Below are 15,731 nucleotides of genomic sequence, written 5' to 3' on the forward strand. Positions count from 1 at the left end.
TTTTCTGCTGAGGTTTTACATCAGCTTGCAACATTTCAAACTTTGAAAAAAATACAAACCACACTTTGCATTCCCCATGAGACAGTCTGAGATACAATGATCCACATAAAATCAGGCCACCATTTACAAACACTTGTAACCTTCCCAGGTATAATTAAACAACAGTGAAACTTACAAATTTCTCATTTCTGATTGGACACATGATATTCATTTTTGGCTCAATTCAGCTCCCACTGACCTCTATGAGAGCTGGATCTGGACCTTTGTAAGTTGCATAGTGAAGAATGTATTTGTTTTAGTAACACCAAAGGACCCCTACACCATCATTACTGCCAGACTCATTACCATTAATTCACAGTGAGCCCCCACTCAACTTAAAATTAATTTATCTTACCTCATCATCTTTTGCTGCAAAGACCTTCAGAACCTGGTTGCCCATGTAGTGATGCCTCTGGATCTATAAATTAAAGTTTCTAAAATTATTAGTTTTGATCTAAAACAAATGTCATTTTTAATTGTACCAACTAATTAATTCTACACTAGAACAAACTAACATAATACCCACATGTAAGGACAGAGCATTTAATTACTATGTACGGTAGATATAAAACTTATACGTTGCTCTGTTTCCATTTACCACACAACGTGGAACACTACTCATATTTTGCAGTATTCATCAGAGAACTGCCATTCTATCAAATGATGTTTGGAAGGTGCTGCACTAGCCTTATTAGTCTGTATGGAGAGTGGCAGTGGTTGCCAAAGGGAAAATTACATTTCACTGGGACAGATACGATTCAGCATCCACATTTTGCTTTTACAACCTGGCAAAATTCTCAGTCTGAGATCAGACTTGAACTAACAAATTCCAGGATATGTGGTAGCCATTGGTAGGTATGAATGGGCAATAAAGAAATGAAATACTGGGCTCATGGAACATTTGTCTTGGGGTGAACAGTTCTACATGTTATTTAATACTATTTAGAAAGTTACAGATAAGATTAAAGCATGCTTGGTACTGTTTCTCTTCAGTATGTTAAAAACCTTTGAACATGTGGATAATAAGGCTCCTGGATGTAGATTTGGAGGCAGATGTTCAGCAGCTGTAAACTGTCGTAACCCCATTTAAGTCAATGACAATTTATGCCAGATGAGGATCTGACCTTCAGAAATCAGCACCATTCCTGAAGTCAACCTGTTGTACCTACTATTATTCCTTCCTATTTGTCTTTAGGAGCTGAAATACTATGGTGTCGAGCATCACATATACCTAGATATATATGTCGCTGCATTTTCTTTGGTTTGCCAACTAACATCTCCTTTCTGTATTTTAAAGTCTTCTATGATTTCTTGATTTACATGGTATTGCTTATAAATTAAAAATCAAAGTTTAAAAAACAGTAATAAGAAGATGCCTTATGATCTTCTTTCCTGAGGGATGCGAATGACTGAAAAAGCTGCTTCGGTACATTGAGAAAATGATATAAGGTGGGTTTATTCCCTCTTTAATCCTGTATTTGGAACTGCTCCAGTTTCTCTGGTTAATATGCTGCATGCAGTATGCTGCACTGGAAAAGGAGGGGAGGAGCAGATCCAATGGCTGAGGAGGAGGAGCCACCTGTCTCAAGGCAGGGAAGTTCATGGCCATTGCACCCAGGTAGGCAGCAGAGTAGGGTGGTGGAAGCCAGGGACTCCTTTCTGAGAGGGCGGAAGCACCCATCCGCCACTGTGACACGATGTCCCAGGAGGTGTGCTGCCTGCTGGAGCCCACATCTAAGACGTTACAGAAAGGTTACTGAGGCTCAGCTATCCCTCTGACCACTACTCCCACACTGCTCATTCATGTGGGCACCAAATAATTCTGTCAGGTCTGACCATGAGAAGATCAGCAGTGACTACAGGGCTCTCAGAGTGAAGGTGAAGGAGTCAGGGGTGCAGGCTGTGTTCTTGTACATCCTCCTGGCTGAGGGTAAGGGCCCAGGCAGGAATATGTGTATTCTGGAAATGAATGCATGGCTGCGTGAACAGTGTTGACGGGAAGGCTTTGGCTTTCTTGATCATAGCATGCTGTTCTGGGAAGGAAGACTGCTGGGAAGAGATGGGACCCATCTGACCAAGAAGAGGAAAAGCATCTTTACACAACAACTCATCAACTTAACAAAGAGGGCTTTAAACTAGGTTCTAAAGGGGCAAATCAGGAGGAGATGGTAGATGAGGCCTTTCTAGAACAAATAAGGGACTTTAGCTACTCAGAATCTTGAACTGGACTCAGAACAGGATAAGTAACTAATGTAATTCTGTGAAGAGCTAGCGCAGTGTATTCCCACTGGTCTGTTTTAGTAGAAAGGCAGCTTTCTAAAGTAGAAGCTTTACTTTCTGGGTGCCCACATGATCAGACCGTGTTATAATAATCCAGTCTGGAGGTGATTAAGGGATGGGCTGTTGTAACTAGATTCTCACATGAAAGGAAATGGCACAAACTCCTGTCTAGTCAAAGATGTTTTGGGCCACTGCTGTTATAAAAGAGTTCACGGACACATCTAGCAAGATTGAGGCTGAGCACCTGTGGACAATAGAGGGATGGTTGCAGCGTCTGACAGCTTTCTATGTATTGCCCTCTGCCGACCAGCATCACCTCTGTTTTTCATGGTGATGGCTAATGATCTTTCTGCTTTTCATCCAGGTCCCTATTTTGTCAAGGCACTGTATCATCTGGGAGACTTGACAAGACAGAGAAGTAGATTTGGGAGCATTCAGCATTCTGCTAGCACTGAGGCTCAGTATCTTATGATCCCCCCAATGACTTCACCATGGATAGTGAATAAAAGAAGCAACCTGACTGAGCCCTGTGGGACTCCAGGAGGATGCGTAGATGCCCATAACCACTATCAGGGATTTCCTGGAAAGGGAAGAGTAGTGCCAGCTTAAAATTTACTGCTTTCATGTGTATGCGTATGTGTATATTCCATTTTTAGAACATGAGGCAAGATATCTCGTTGTCCAGGACTTCCCAAATGATTAAATCCTGCTTTCCTAGCTGATTGTCGAAGTTGTAGATAGCAGGAAGGCAAAGTGTTTGGTTTCTTACTGAGATAGGGAATGTCTCATTTTAAGCCTTGTAAGGCTCCCAGATGCCATGGTGATGAATGGCCAAATGAATGCTTCCAATAAAAAGAGTTAGAATATATCCACAAACACTCTTTAATGTCTCTCTATAGTGTATGTATCTACTTTTAAAAGATATATAATAATCTTCCAACACTTACTGCTTCTGAGCCCTAATTTTGTGAACCAATCACTACATTTAATTTTTTGTTACTTTAATGAAAACAAGAGGAAAACCACAGCTCATAACTTAATCCTAAAAGAGTTAGAATTAAGACACTTAGCTTCCAAGAGTTCTCAAACATTGGTGAGCTTCTATTGGTAGTACAGTGAAATAAACACACAGACTTGGACAAAGCAAGAGGATTTTGTGCAGAAAACTATCCAGGGACTGGGGAAGGAGGAATCCACTTCCTTGCCACTGGCAGAGGGTGGGGCAATTCTGAAGCTTCTTCTTCAACCACTACTTCAGCTCCTGAGCTAAAGTAGGGATTGCAATACATCCGCCACCCCTACGTGAGGATTTGTGACCACTGGCTCTGTTAATTATGAGCCAGAGGCCACAATGATGAACCTTGCTCAAATGCCCCCTTTATAGTGACCTATGTGGAGTCCAGATACACTGGACACAGCAAATGTGAACTGTCCCTGCACACCTAATAACAGCCACCCACACAACATGCACCTGTTCACTGGAGCATAATAGAGCATCATTGTCCCCTGGTAACTCTGACCTGTATTCAACAGTTATCCAGTAATTGAGTGGGAAGAAGTTCAATACTGCACCTGAGATGATCTGCTGAATCCTAGTACAGAAAAACACTTTGCTTCGGTTTTGTATTTCATTTGCTCCTCATCTACTTTGGAGAAAGGAACTATATCGCTCCCATAGCAGAACCCTGGAGAAGAAGAGATGAGCATCTGCTAAGCATAAGGGCCTATATTTCTTACACAGAAATTAGCACTCTGAATATTTTAACAATGCATGCATGCCCCACAGCTATACCCCATATGATTAATTTTGTAATTTATATCAAATTACTTTCTCTTGTTAACAAAATAATCACACACTCCATAGACACAATTTGCAAATCACAAAAAAACAGTTACACTTCTTGTGCATCATTTTACATAATGTACCTACTTTTGCAGATATCAGGAAAGAAAAAAATATTTACTTATCACACTACCCAACACCTTATACTCACAAAACAATACTCAGTGAAAAGAGCATGAGCACTCCTTGCAAATAAAAATAGCAAAAACATAACACAAATCAGCAGGGGACTCAAAGAAAGGAATCCACAAAAAATTCAGAGACCAAGTGCCATTAAAATGGATATTAAAGAACTACTGATGCCTCATGGAAAAGCAAAAACCTTTCTATAAAGAGACTAGTTGATCTAGTGTTTATTTCTGTATTTGGCTTCCTTTGCTTGTTATTACTAGGGATATTTGCATGAAATCAGGATCTTTGTTTCCTAGGAGCATATCACCTGGTTCTTGCTGCTTATTCCCCAATCTGAAGTTACAATATTCTGCTTGCAATACCACAATTAGCTTCTGTTTAGCTGATGATGCTGTCAGAGCCTGAGGATGATGTCTTCAGGTGGGGAATAAACACCAGAAGCAATGAACATCCCAAAATGAAGAACTTGTTTCCATGTACACTTCCTTAGGAATTTGAAAAGAAAATGAAAAAGCAAAACTCAAAAAACATGCTCAATGTGCAGAATACTCTGTAAACAGAATGTTCTTCAACAATATCTATGAAACATCAGGAGCTCTTTAACTGCAGTTGAACGTCAGGCCATTGGGTGAAGACATCTTTGGTCTCTTTAGTTTACTTTGATATTGGAATCAAAAGTAAATTGTATCTATTTACTACTGCTTTTCTCTGAAGAAAGTATCTGACAGGCATTCACAGATCAGGACTTCAGCAGAAGGTCAGGAATGCTCAAAGATTTCTAGAATGTTCTGACTCTGCTTGAGGAAGCAGGCAGCAGCTTTGGTGTGAGGAAGGATCAAGAGTGTTTCAATATATTGTAACATATCGTAGCCTTGTTACCAAAATTTTAAACTTCTAGCCTCTTTTTTAAAATATGCTGTAGCTCAACCACAACATGTGGGTGTGGTGCAGGAATCACTCTCTAAAATCCCATTGTTATGATGGAGGTCAGATTAGATTATCATAATGGTCAGTTCTGGCCTTAAAGTCTATTAATCAAATCCCAAAATATAAAAACTATCCAGAGGTGAGTTAGTTTAGATCCAAGGACAGTGCCATCTTAGAGAACTACTACTAACAGGCAAATAAATGTACCCCCCGCTCTACTAAGTCTACATGGATAGATCCATATTTAAGACCCAATCCTGCTCTCACTGAAGACATGGCAATTACAAACTCATCTGAAACATTTAAGCATACCGAACGAAATAGAAAGTGTCCCCAAATTAACTGGAGTAATGACAATAATTTAGCAGGAAAAGATGCTGTGGAATTCGAAGAGAACCCTACCTAAAATCTACCCTATAAGCGGATTTTTTTTAAGTTTGAAATTAGGAAATATGCACAGAACACTAAAGTAACATTACTTACTAGCTTTTTTCCTAACTACATCATCTCTGCTTAGAGAGACACAGTCAACTTAAAATCACACAGATGTATGAACATTTTTAACCTACCACACCGGACCCTCGCTAGAACATGGGATTTGGGATCCATGCCAAGTACCGCGTTATAGCAGGGACTGCGTTAAAATGAAATTACTGTACACAGTAAATGTCACATCCATAAAGTATAGAAAATCTTAGAAAATAAACTCCTACTTGACGGAAACAATAAACGAGGAGAAAAGTGTTGCTTTATGAGAGATTTAAAGTCAACATTACAATAGTCTAGTTTTTCTTTAAAAAGTCAGTGAGTTGCTTTTGCTTCTTGCTGCTGTGCTGCTTCCACTTTGCAAACTGCAAAAGGCTACGTAGCTGCATGATTTTTATAGGCTCAACGTCTTGTGCCTAAAACCATCTCAAAGCAGTCTCTAAGCCAGCTACGGTCGCAGTTGATGTTGGAACGACGTCCACTTCATCTTCCTCTTCTTCTTCCATGACGAAAGCCAATTCTTCAGCTTCTGGAATGTTGTTTGGTCGTACGGCCTGAAGAATTTGGTCATCCGTTAGACTTTCAGCAACGGGACAAAATTCTTCTGCTTCATCGTCACCTCTTATCCAGGACACGATATTCTGTGGCAGAACAGTTACCCCGAGCCCGGACAGTTGCTGGCACAGCTCCTGCATCCACTCCATGTCTGTTCTTCCAACTTCCTCCTCTGTAAATCCCTCAAAGTTGAATTCCTTGTCAGACTGTCATCTGCTTTCTTCATTTTCTTCCAGGAGCGGGTGGCCAAACGACTCTCTCAGTCCCACCATCCAACAGCGGTTTATCGTTTCAGTCCGTAATAAATTCCAGGAATTGCCACCAATGTAAAAGAATTCTTTTATAGTCAACTTCTTCAGAAAATCGGTGACAGACAACTTGCTTTCTATCATTTGTCGTACCAAGTTCTGTCGATAGGGCTGCTTAAAAATGGCGATAACACCTTGATCAAGCGGCTGGATTTTGGAAGTCGTGTTTTCAGGTAAGTATTCAACCCTTTTTTACCGTCACCGGTTCTGAGTCTTTTGGCCGGAGGATGCACTGGACGGTTGTCTAGCAAAAGAATGGCCTTTTCGTCTAAGCGTTTTGCCCGCAAATGCTTTCGCACAGAAGGGACAAATTCAGTGAAGAACCATTGTTCAAAAATCTCTCTGGTCATCCAGGAATTTTTGGAGTTCTTGTATGAAAACAGCACGCAATTCACATTTACGTGATGAAAGCACTGACGCATGAGAGACTTTCCAATGCACAATGGTTTTAATTTATGCTTGCCTGTTGCATTCACACAAAACAATGAAGTAAGGCAATCTTTTGCCTGCTTATATCCTTCTTTCTTACGTTCATCTGTTCTGATAGCCAGGGTTTTATCGGGCAACATTTTATAATAAATTCCTGTTTCATCTGCATTGTAAACCTGTTCCACCGAGTAACCCTCTGCCTGTAAAATTTCCCTCAGCTTTGCAGGGTACGATTGCGCGTCGTCGTCAGAGCGTTTTTCTCCCGAAACTGCAATCTGAGAGATTCCGTGTCTTTTCTGAAATCACCATAGCCAACCTGAACTCACCTTAAAATTGCTGAATTTGCCATTAAGTTCCCAGTCGAATTTTTCCGCTTGCATGGCTATAAGCGGACCAGAGATCAGAATGCCTTTCTGCTGTTCTTTCACAAACCACATGTACACCACAGAATCAAGATCAGCATCATTTGCTAAACGGGCTTGTTTTCTTTGAAGGCCATGCTTTTCATCCAGGTTATGAATGCAAGTTCCAAGCTTGTCAGCATTCTTTAGCCATCCACGAAAGGTGGACTCATTAATGCCAATATCGCGGTTAATCTTTGCCTGGGTTTCGCCATTTCTAAGTTGTTCGAGAGCATCCAATTTCTCCTGCACTGAGTAAGCCTTCCTTTTGCCCGACATTTTTGATATCTTTCTAAAGATAAATACAGTACTGTACCTGTAAATTATTATTACATTTGTATGGTGTTCTAGGCCTACAGCAATTGTCTTAGGGCTTGTCTACACTACAGCGGGGGGTCGATCTAAGATATGCAACTTCAGCTACATGAATAGCTAACGCTCTCCCGTCGACTGCGCTTGTGCTCCTCGTTCTGGTGGCGTATTAGAGTTGACAGGAGAGCGCTCAGCAGTCGATTTATCACGTCTATACTCAAAAAAATTGTACTCTACTGTCCTTAAATTTGGGATCCATGGCCGCGACCACGTTATATCCGAATTCGCATTATATAGACGCGTGTTCTAGCAAGGGTCCGGTGTATTGTTACAAACAACACCTAAGATTACTACAATTAAAGGAGTTGAGAAAAAAAATATTTCTATTTTTTCATTTTACTTGGAGCACTTGACCTTCTGTAGTCACATGCACTATCTCCCCTGTATAATTATTCTATTTCCCCCATTTGTGTAAGACTTTTAAATAGCATCAAGAAAAAGAAACATTTTTTAAAATAGCAAAATGTGACTCTGTACCCTCAAAAATGTATAGGGGTGTGTCCACATAGCAACTAGACACCCACGGCTGGCCCGTGCCAGCCGACTTGGGCTTGTGGCTTTGTTTCATTGCTGTGTAGGCTTCCAGGCTCAGGCTGGAGCCCAAGCTCTGGGATCCTCCCACCTCACAGGGTCCTAGAGCCCAGTCTCCACCCCAAGCCCAGAAGTCTACACAGCAATGAAACAGCCCCACAAGCCCGGGCCAGCTGCGGGTTTTTCTTTGCTGGGTAGACTGAGAAGCAGATATTGCCCTTGAAACAATTTTTAACTTAAATTTTTAAAAATGGACTGTATTTCAAGTTGAAGATGTGCCTTTATTCATCTAAGAAATTGAATTCTTTGCATTCAAAGAGAAACTAAACCGTGCAAAACACAAATTTACATGCTGTGAGGACTGTCCTGCATTCCGTCACTGTGGCACCTCAAACTTCCTTTTAGTCTAAATGGTAAAGCTAATTCTCAAACTTTTTCATGGTGAGAACCACATCTAACAGAGAGATTATCCCCTTAACACCCCCTTCTTTTCATCATCACAGAGACCACAGCCCCTTCCATTCACAATTGTATAATATCCTTGTGGCACATACTTTTCCATGCAAGCAACTGCTATAACGGTAGGAAATTATTTGATATATTTTTAGATATATTTTGATGCAATTTAACATCTGGAAACAAAAAAAGTCAGCACCCTCCACCAGCCCATCCACCATGGAGCACAAGTGCTCCACAGAGCACAGCTTGGGAACTGCTACACTGCCTTCTAGTTCCTACCTGGCATTATTATTATTGCAATATTAGAGTCCCGTGAAATTCTTTTTATTTTTTTTATAATTTTGGGGTGGGAGGTTATTTTGTGTTATTTCGTGTCATACATTTTATCCACACAGGGGATGGATGGGGAGTGGAGAGGGTGCTGGGAATTCTGGGGCGAGGTGGGGATTGGAGAGTGAGCCCACCCCTCACTCACTCTGCAGTGGTGGCTCTGGTCCTGCAGGGCTGGGCCTGGCTTCCTGCTCTGGGTATTTGGACCTGGCGCACGGGGTCACAGTACTGCTCGGGTTTGGCCCAGCAACCCCGCCAGCCATCATACGCTGATCATGATGAAGTGGCAGTGCGACCTAGTGCACCAGGAGCCACAACTGCAGGATGAGGTTTTTTGTTTTATATTGCTGTAACCATTTTTGTTGTTGTTTTATTTTGTATTATTTTGTCTTTGTAAAAAACATGCAGCTCTAGCTACAGTGGCAACAATATGAATTTTACAGATATTACAAAATGACAAGCTCCCTACACCCAAGAGTTTACAATGTAAGGCCACAGTTAGACTTCTAAATCCGTCTTTAGGCACCTAAGGGTGGGATTTTCAAATACATTTAAGTGACTTAGGAGAACAAGTCCTAAAATTTAAGCCTAAATGTCTTAAGAGGGCACAGAGAGAATAACCCATACCTTGAACAAGATCATCTTTCTGAACTTCTGTTTCATCGTCATCATCCAAGCAGTAGACAGTCTCTTTTTGCACATCTTCTTTTTTTAAGGTCTTGGCATCCACAAGAGTCCAGGACTTTTTCACCTTCTCTTCTGTGAGCTTTGTGTCAACATTAAAAGAAAAGGAATATTTAAATCTCATTTGGGGCTGGTCCCCTACCACAACACGAGAATCCATTCCTAGAATCATTTCTCTTGACCAAGTGCTGGGTCATTTTACCAATAAACAGCATTTGCTGAAAACAGCATTTTCTGCTGTGACCATCACTAGTGCTCTACTTATATTGACAATTCTCATTTCAGATTAAACAAATGGCTCTCATTTCCCTCCAACCCTTGCTGGTCTTGCCTATTTAAATTGTAAACTCTTTGGGGGTAGAGGCTGTCTCTTACTCTGCCTTAGTATAGTGCCTAGCACAACACCATACTCAAATAATTATAATAATTATTATTATAAATGAGGAGAAACAGGAAGCTGGCAAGGGAAGCCTATAGTGATTAGACCTTACCCAAGCCTAATAAATCCACCTTCTAGACACCAGGCATATTACTAAATTAGAATCTTTCGCCTTGAAGCAACAGAATACTGAAGAGAATCCTATTTTTAGGTTCAGGTGATGAACCAGTTAAACTCTATTTCACCAAAATCACTTCAGTATCACTGAACTACATGGCTGCCTAGTTACTATTTACATGATAGGCAGCTGTGGTGTTACACGTTTTCCTACTTTTAAAATGTTTTTCCTCTTATTCTGTGTGAAAGACCCACACAAACAATAGGGGAAACAGACTGAACAGTGAAATTGACTATATGTAAGGTCCTGTCAAATTGCACAAAGCAAACACGGAAAAAAGAGAGAAAATATTTTCACTAATCTTTTAAAGTTATTAGAATCTTACATGTGACTTGTAACAACAGTAAGTAAAACACTTATGCCCACAAATGTGATTTCAAATTGAGGGTATCCTTATTACTATTACTAAAAAAAAGTACAATTTCCCCTGAGAAATAAGGAAAATATTAAGCCTCATTCATTTCTGGGCATTTCAGAGACAGCCAGTTGGAATGCTCCATGTGAATGCAACACCCTAAGTCAGGTTTGTAAATTTTATACAATTAAATGTCACATTGTGGATAGGAATTACTTTCTCTTTCTGAATATTGTTAACTTTAATGCTTTAACATGCATGTCTAATATGGCAAAGTTATGGTTGCTGTGAGAACTATAACTTTAGATTTATTGGTTTTTGCGCATGTAAAATCTCACCATAATGTTTTCCTTCATCTAGCTTAAGGTATTTAATTTTCTTGTCTTTAAGGAAAAAATGAAGGTGCAGCTACCTATGCTCCTGCCAAAGTATACTTAAATATGTGATTTTAGTAACTTACTGATTTGTATGCCACAATCCTTATAGACAGATTAGAACCTATAGTTAGCTGGCAAGGCCAAGCCATAGGTCTTCTTTCGATTTTCTTAAACATTGAAAGACGCTCCAGGCTCTCTCTAAATTAAAGAATCAAAAAAAGAGAGATGAATTCTTCGATAAGCTAAAAAAACAATCCAGAAAATGCAATCTCCTCAGGAAAGGGTGGAAGCCCAACTGGCTTGGCTTGGATTGCACAAAGCACTAGAAAATAAACTACATAGAACATTCCTGTTACTGAACATAGTAAGAAGGGGGCAGAGAAGGTGACCTAGTAGGTGTTTTCCATCTAAAGTCTCTATGACATTAAGGTTAAAGACAGCATGTCAGTTCTTATGGGGAAGAAGAGATTACACAGTTGTTTAGGAAGCATTTTGCAGTTAGCTAACATTAACCCAATTAAGTAATTTAGCTAGCTGAACAGCCCAAATTACAAAAGACACCTCTCACTGGTAAGACGTTTCCTGGGCTGGAGATGAAAAAATAAAGAATCCTGTTTCAATTAACGTTATTTTGTTTGTTTGGTATTTAACACTCCACACATTTTTAATAAGTTGTTAATGAATACACACTCTTTTCGCAGCTCAGTTAGGATAAAATCAGCTACTTTGAATATCTCTCAGCCAAACAGCAGATAAAAAACCTCATAAGGCAAAAAAAGGTTTTTTTAAATGACTGTACATTAAAATTACAGAACACAACATTGCATAAGGTTGCACAGCTCAAAGTCAGAACATGTGAAAATTAAGATTGAAAATACAGTCTTAACTCAGGGAATATTTATTACATTACATCTTTGTATGATCACAAAGATGTGTCTTCACGACCAACAAAGGCATGCTTTTACAGTTAGATAGTAGTTATCTTGCTGTAAAATCCTAGTGCAGACAAGGCTATGTAGTTTTTACAGCTATGTAGCTCGGAGAGGTCAACCACAGCTGGGGAGTATAATGTTGACCTCACCTAGCCGCAATGCAGTAAAAACTACCTGCATCTTGTCTCCATTAAGTTTTAACTACCTAACACATGTTAGTTATGCCACTGTAAAAAATACACCCTTTTGGCAATATAAACATAGCCACAGTCATATCAAATAATGCAAGATAATTCAATAGCATTTTGTACAACCTAGGCTACATGTGTATTTAAAAACCTGTGTCCATGTAATTAAAACTATTATAATTCATGCACTCAAGGGGTCAAGTTAAAGTAAAAAACTCAATTTTAACTTTTACATTTCTTAATTTTTTAATGCTTAATTGTGCTACCTTAATTCTGTATTAACAAAGTTCTTTAGATTTAATTTCCTATGTTTTTTAGAAGAAATAGATTCCCAGTTCTCCCCGACAGTGAAGACCAAGTCCATAAGCAAATTTTGCCCTTGTAGACTTGCAGACAGCATAGTCCAATAGTTAACTGATCACTAAATAATACACAACTCCATATCTATACACACGTGGACTTTGATAAACTTGCATTTTAAAAAAAGCCTAAAGACAGCATAAATGCCTCTTGCCCTGTAGCCAGCTTTCTTGGTCCCACATTGTGTTTCTTGACTTCCCCCATCCAGTTTAAACCAATATCAGACCTTAAAACCATATTACAAAATTCTACTTGCCCATCTGCTTGGATAAATTATTTATTTTTATAAGGGGGAAAAATATTTTTGATCAGCAGCATAGTAAAAAGAGGAAAGGAGATATTGTGTCTGGGTTAGTAAATTTTCATGACAGTTTTGCAAGGTTCCTTTATAAAAGCTGAATAAACTGATCTAAAGCTTCATATATTCTTAAACAACTTAAACTGCACTAAAGCTTTAATCGGTTAGCCAAACCCCCATTTATCCAAAGGTTTCAGACCTCCCCTGAAACCAGGGAGTAAGCAGGGCTGTACTGCATTTATAGGCCAGGATAGGAAAGGTAAAGATAAAAGAGGCATTTATTATTTGTAATACAGTAACTCCTAGGAGCCCTAGTTAAGGAACAGGACCCCACTGGGCTAGGTGCTATACAAACACAGAACAGAAAGATGGTCCCTGCCCCGAAGAGTCTGTATAATCTATGTATAAGACAAGAGGCAGCACTACAGATGGCTATAGACAGAATGCATATGAGTGGGGCAAGACTGCGTTTGTCACAGCCAGAAAAAAGGATGTTGCAGTAATTAAGAAGTGGGACAATGAGAGCCTGCATCCAAGTTCTAGCTCTGTGACTGAATAAGAAAGGCTACATACTAAGAGGCGTTATGCAAAAAGAATCTGCAGGATTTAGATATAGCCTGAGGTGAGGACCCAGACAGAGAAAGGTCCAAGTCAAAGCTGATGCCCAGGTTACAGATCTGAGTGACAGGCAGGCAGGATAGTGGTATTTCCACAGTGACTAAGGAGGCTGGGGGAGGCTTTGGGGCGGGGGAGACTTAGAACACCTGATAGTTTTATGCATGTGGATTATCCTAAAGGATAATCATGATCAAAAATATATTGTTTGGTTTGGTTTTGGGGTGCAGCAACAAAGCCTGTTCTTATTGCCATTGAAAAATCTCAGGCTGCTTTGTAGTCAAATAGAAAATAAATACGTAGCAGCGGTGTTATATTTCCTCACAAATAAAAGGTCTAAATTTCCCTTCTCATATAACATACTCTAACCAGCCATGGAGGCCGAGATGAGGAAAAATATATAATGGCTACAAAAGAAGAGAGGTACCAAATGATAAGTTGGGCAGGATGAGGGGAGGAAGCTACCAATCTAAAACCTGACAGGGAGAAGTCTCAGGCATAGTAGCAACTGCAGTGTTTCTAAGATACACACACATTTTTATTGTTTCACTGTGGAGACACCAAACCGTAAAACCATCTTTCTATCCTCGCATTAGCAATTCTACTGAAACAGTCCATTGTTAGACACAATAGCACAGCAGTTTGCTATTAAGCCATGAGCTTCAAGAAGCAACCATCAGTCACAATCTGTCTGGGGGAGTTTGATAAACTAGTTGATCTGCAACCAATCTGAGACCAGGAAACCAGGGCTACCATTATGTGCAAATGCTTTACATGCACTGCACACACATTTTAAAATAGCATTCATCTGCTAAATACCTTATATTCAATATGTTTTTGAAGTCTCATTTAGAGGATCACCCTCCTTAAAAAATTCTGAGAAACACAAGACAGAGGAGGAATAAGGGATACTTTCTATAAAGAGAGTACCATATGAAGGAAAATTCACTTTCCATTGTATAATTCTCATATCTGTTCTTTGAATCAAAGCCACTGAAGTTGATTTAAAGGACCCACCCAAATTTGTGATAAGTTACACAAATACAAAATGCCACCTCAGTCATTAAAGCTTTTTGTGGATGAAATTAGAAACTAAACTTCCAGCATCTGAAAGGGGAGTATTCAAGTTTACCTGAAAGTGTAAATTTCATCCAGGCCTCCTTCTTCCTCTAAAGCAAACATCAATTTTCTCACCATACAGATGCCTTCTTTCTGCTGCTCGGTTAAGCCCTTCCTTGGAAAAGAGTTTCTGCACATATCAGAATGTCGACCATCGCCTGTATCCCCACTTCCATCTTCATCATCCACTGGAAACGGCAAGCTAAGAATACAATTAAAAACAGTTAATTTATTTTGCTACTTAACTAAAACAACTAACTCATTTTGGATGATTAAAAAAAAGAGACACAAAAATTGCATTTGGATTGACTCTTTCTTCAGCCTGATGCCCTTTCAAATGTCAGTTCTAAGCCCCAGCAAAGAGTACCCTCCCAATCCCTTAATTATAGCTGTGCTATTCATCATTCCTGTAATAACTGTTATTCTGTAGGAGGTTTTAATAGCCTGTAATAGCTGGTGAATTCATGAATAAAATTGACACTTTCCTGTAGGTTACAATCTGGGTTAGAGTTTAACTAGCATCTCTAGATGAAATGATATTTTGCTGTACCCCAAACAATGTCATTAAGTTATCTAAGAATAACAGAAGCCCGTCTAGAAAAAGACCTGTGAGGTGATCTATTCCATCTCCCTGACAATACCTGTATATTTTCTACTGTTAAATTTCCTACTTGTTTAATTTTCAAAACACCTTTGCGCTTTCTTCCATGCTGCCCCTCACGGTTGGGAGGAGCTCCCCATAAAAATCCAGTTACCTCATTATCCTCCTTTTCTGTGAAGTCTACAAAAAAAACCTGAGAACAGTTGGCTGCTGGTGTGCTGAGTCTACTGCCTATCCTACTGACCAATACTTATTGTTTCCTTGTATTCCCCACATCCATCCGTCTGTCTGTATCTATTGTCTCTTGTTTTATATTGAGATTGCCAGCTCTTTGGGGAAGGGGCCATCTTTTTATTTCCGAGTTTGTATAGCTCCTAGCACCATGAGGTCCTGTTCTGTGATTCCTACGCACTACAGTAATTCAAATAATAATAATATTACAGGGAGTGGCACCTTTACACCAAACCACAGCATCTTACCACAACAGCAGACAATTTAAGATGGTTGTAATTATGTAATGAAAATGGCACAGAGCTGTAAAGATGCTTTAGAG

The 15,731-nt window shown here is 39.7% G+C and overlaps 1 protein-coding gene across 4 annotated transcripts in view; it reads right to left on the reverse strand.

The window, feature by feature from the left end:
* Window positions 1-15,731, reverse strand: part of XRCC5 (X-ray repair cross complementing 5) — a 75,215-nt gene that overhangs the window by 47,164 nt on the left and 12,320 nt on the right. For all 4 annotated transcript variants that reach the window (XM_073305005.1, XM_073305006.1, XM_073305008.1 and 1 more), the window contains 5 exons: window positions 14,591-14,779; window positions 11,149-11,263; window positions 9,720-9,858; window positions 3,892-4,004; window positions 395-457 (listed from right to left, as the gene is read on the reverse strand). In XM_073305005.1, coding sequence (XP_073161106.1) covers window positions 395-457; window positions 3,892-4,004; window positions 9,720-9,858; window positions 11,149-11,263; window positions 14,591-14,779 — 619 coding nt within the window. The remainder of the gene's footprint in view (window positions 1-394; window positions 458-3,891; window positions 4,005-9,719; window positions 9,859-11,148; window positions 11,264-14,590; window positions 14,780-15,731) is intronic.

This window comes from Lepidochelys kempii, chromosome 11 (assembly GCF_965140265.1).
Source record: "Lepidochelys kempii isolate rLepKem1 chromosome 11, rLepKem1.hap2, whole genome shotgun sequence".
Taxonomy (NCBI): domain Eukaryota; kingdom Metazoa; phylum Chordata; order Testudines; family Cheloniidae; genus Lepidochelys; species Lepidochelys kempii.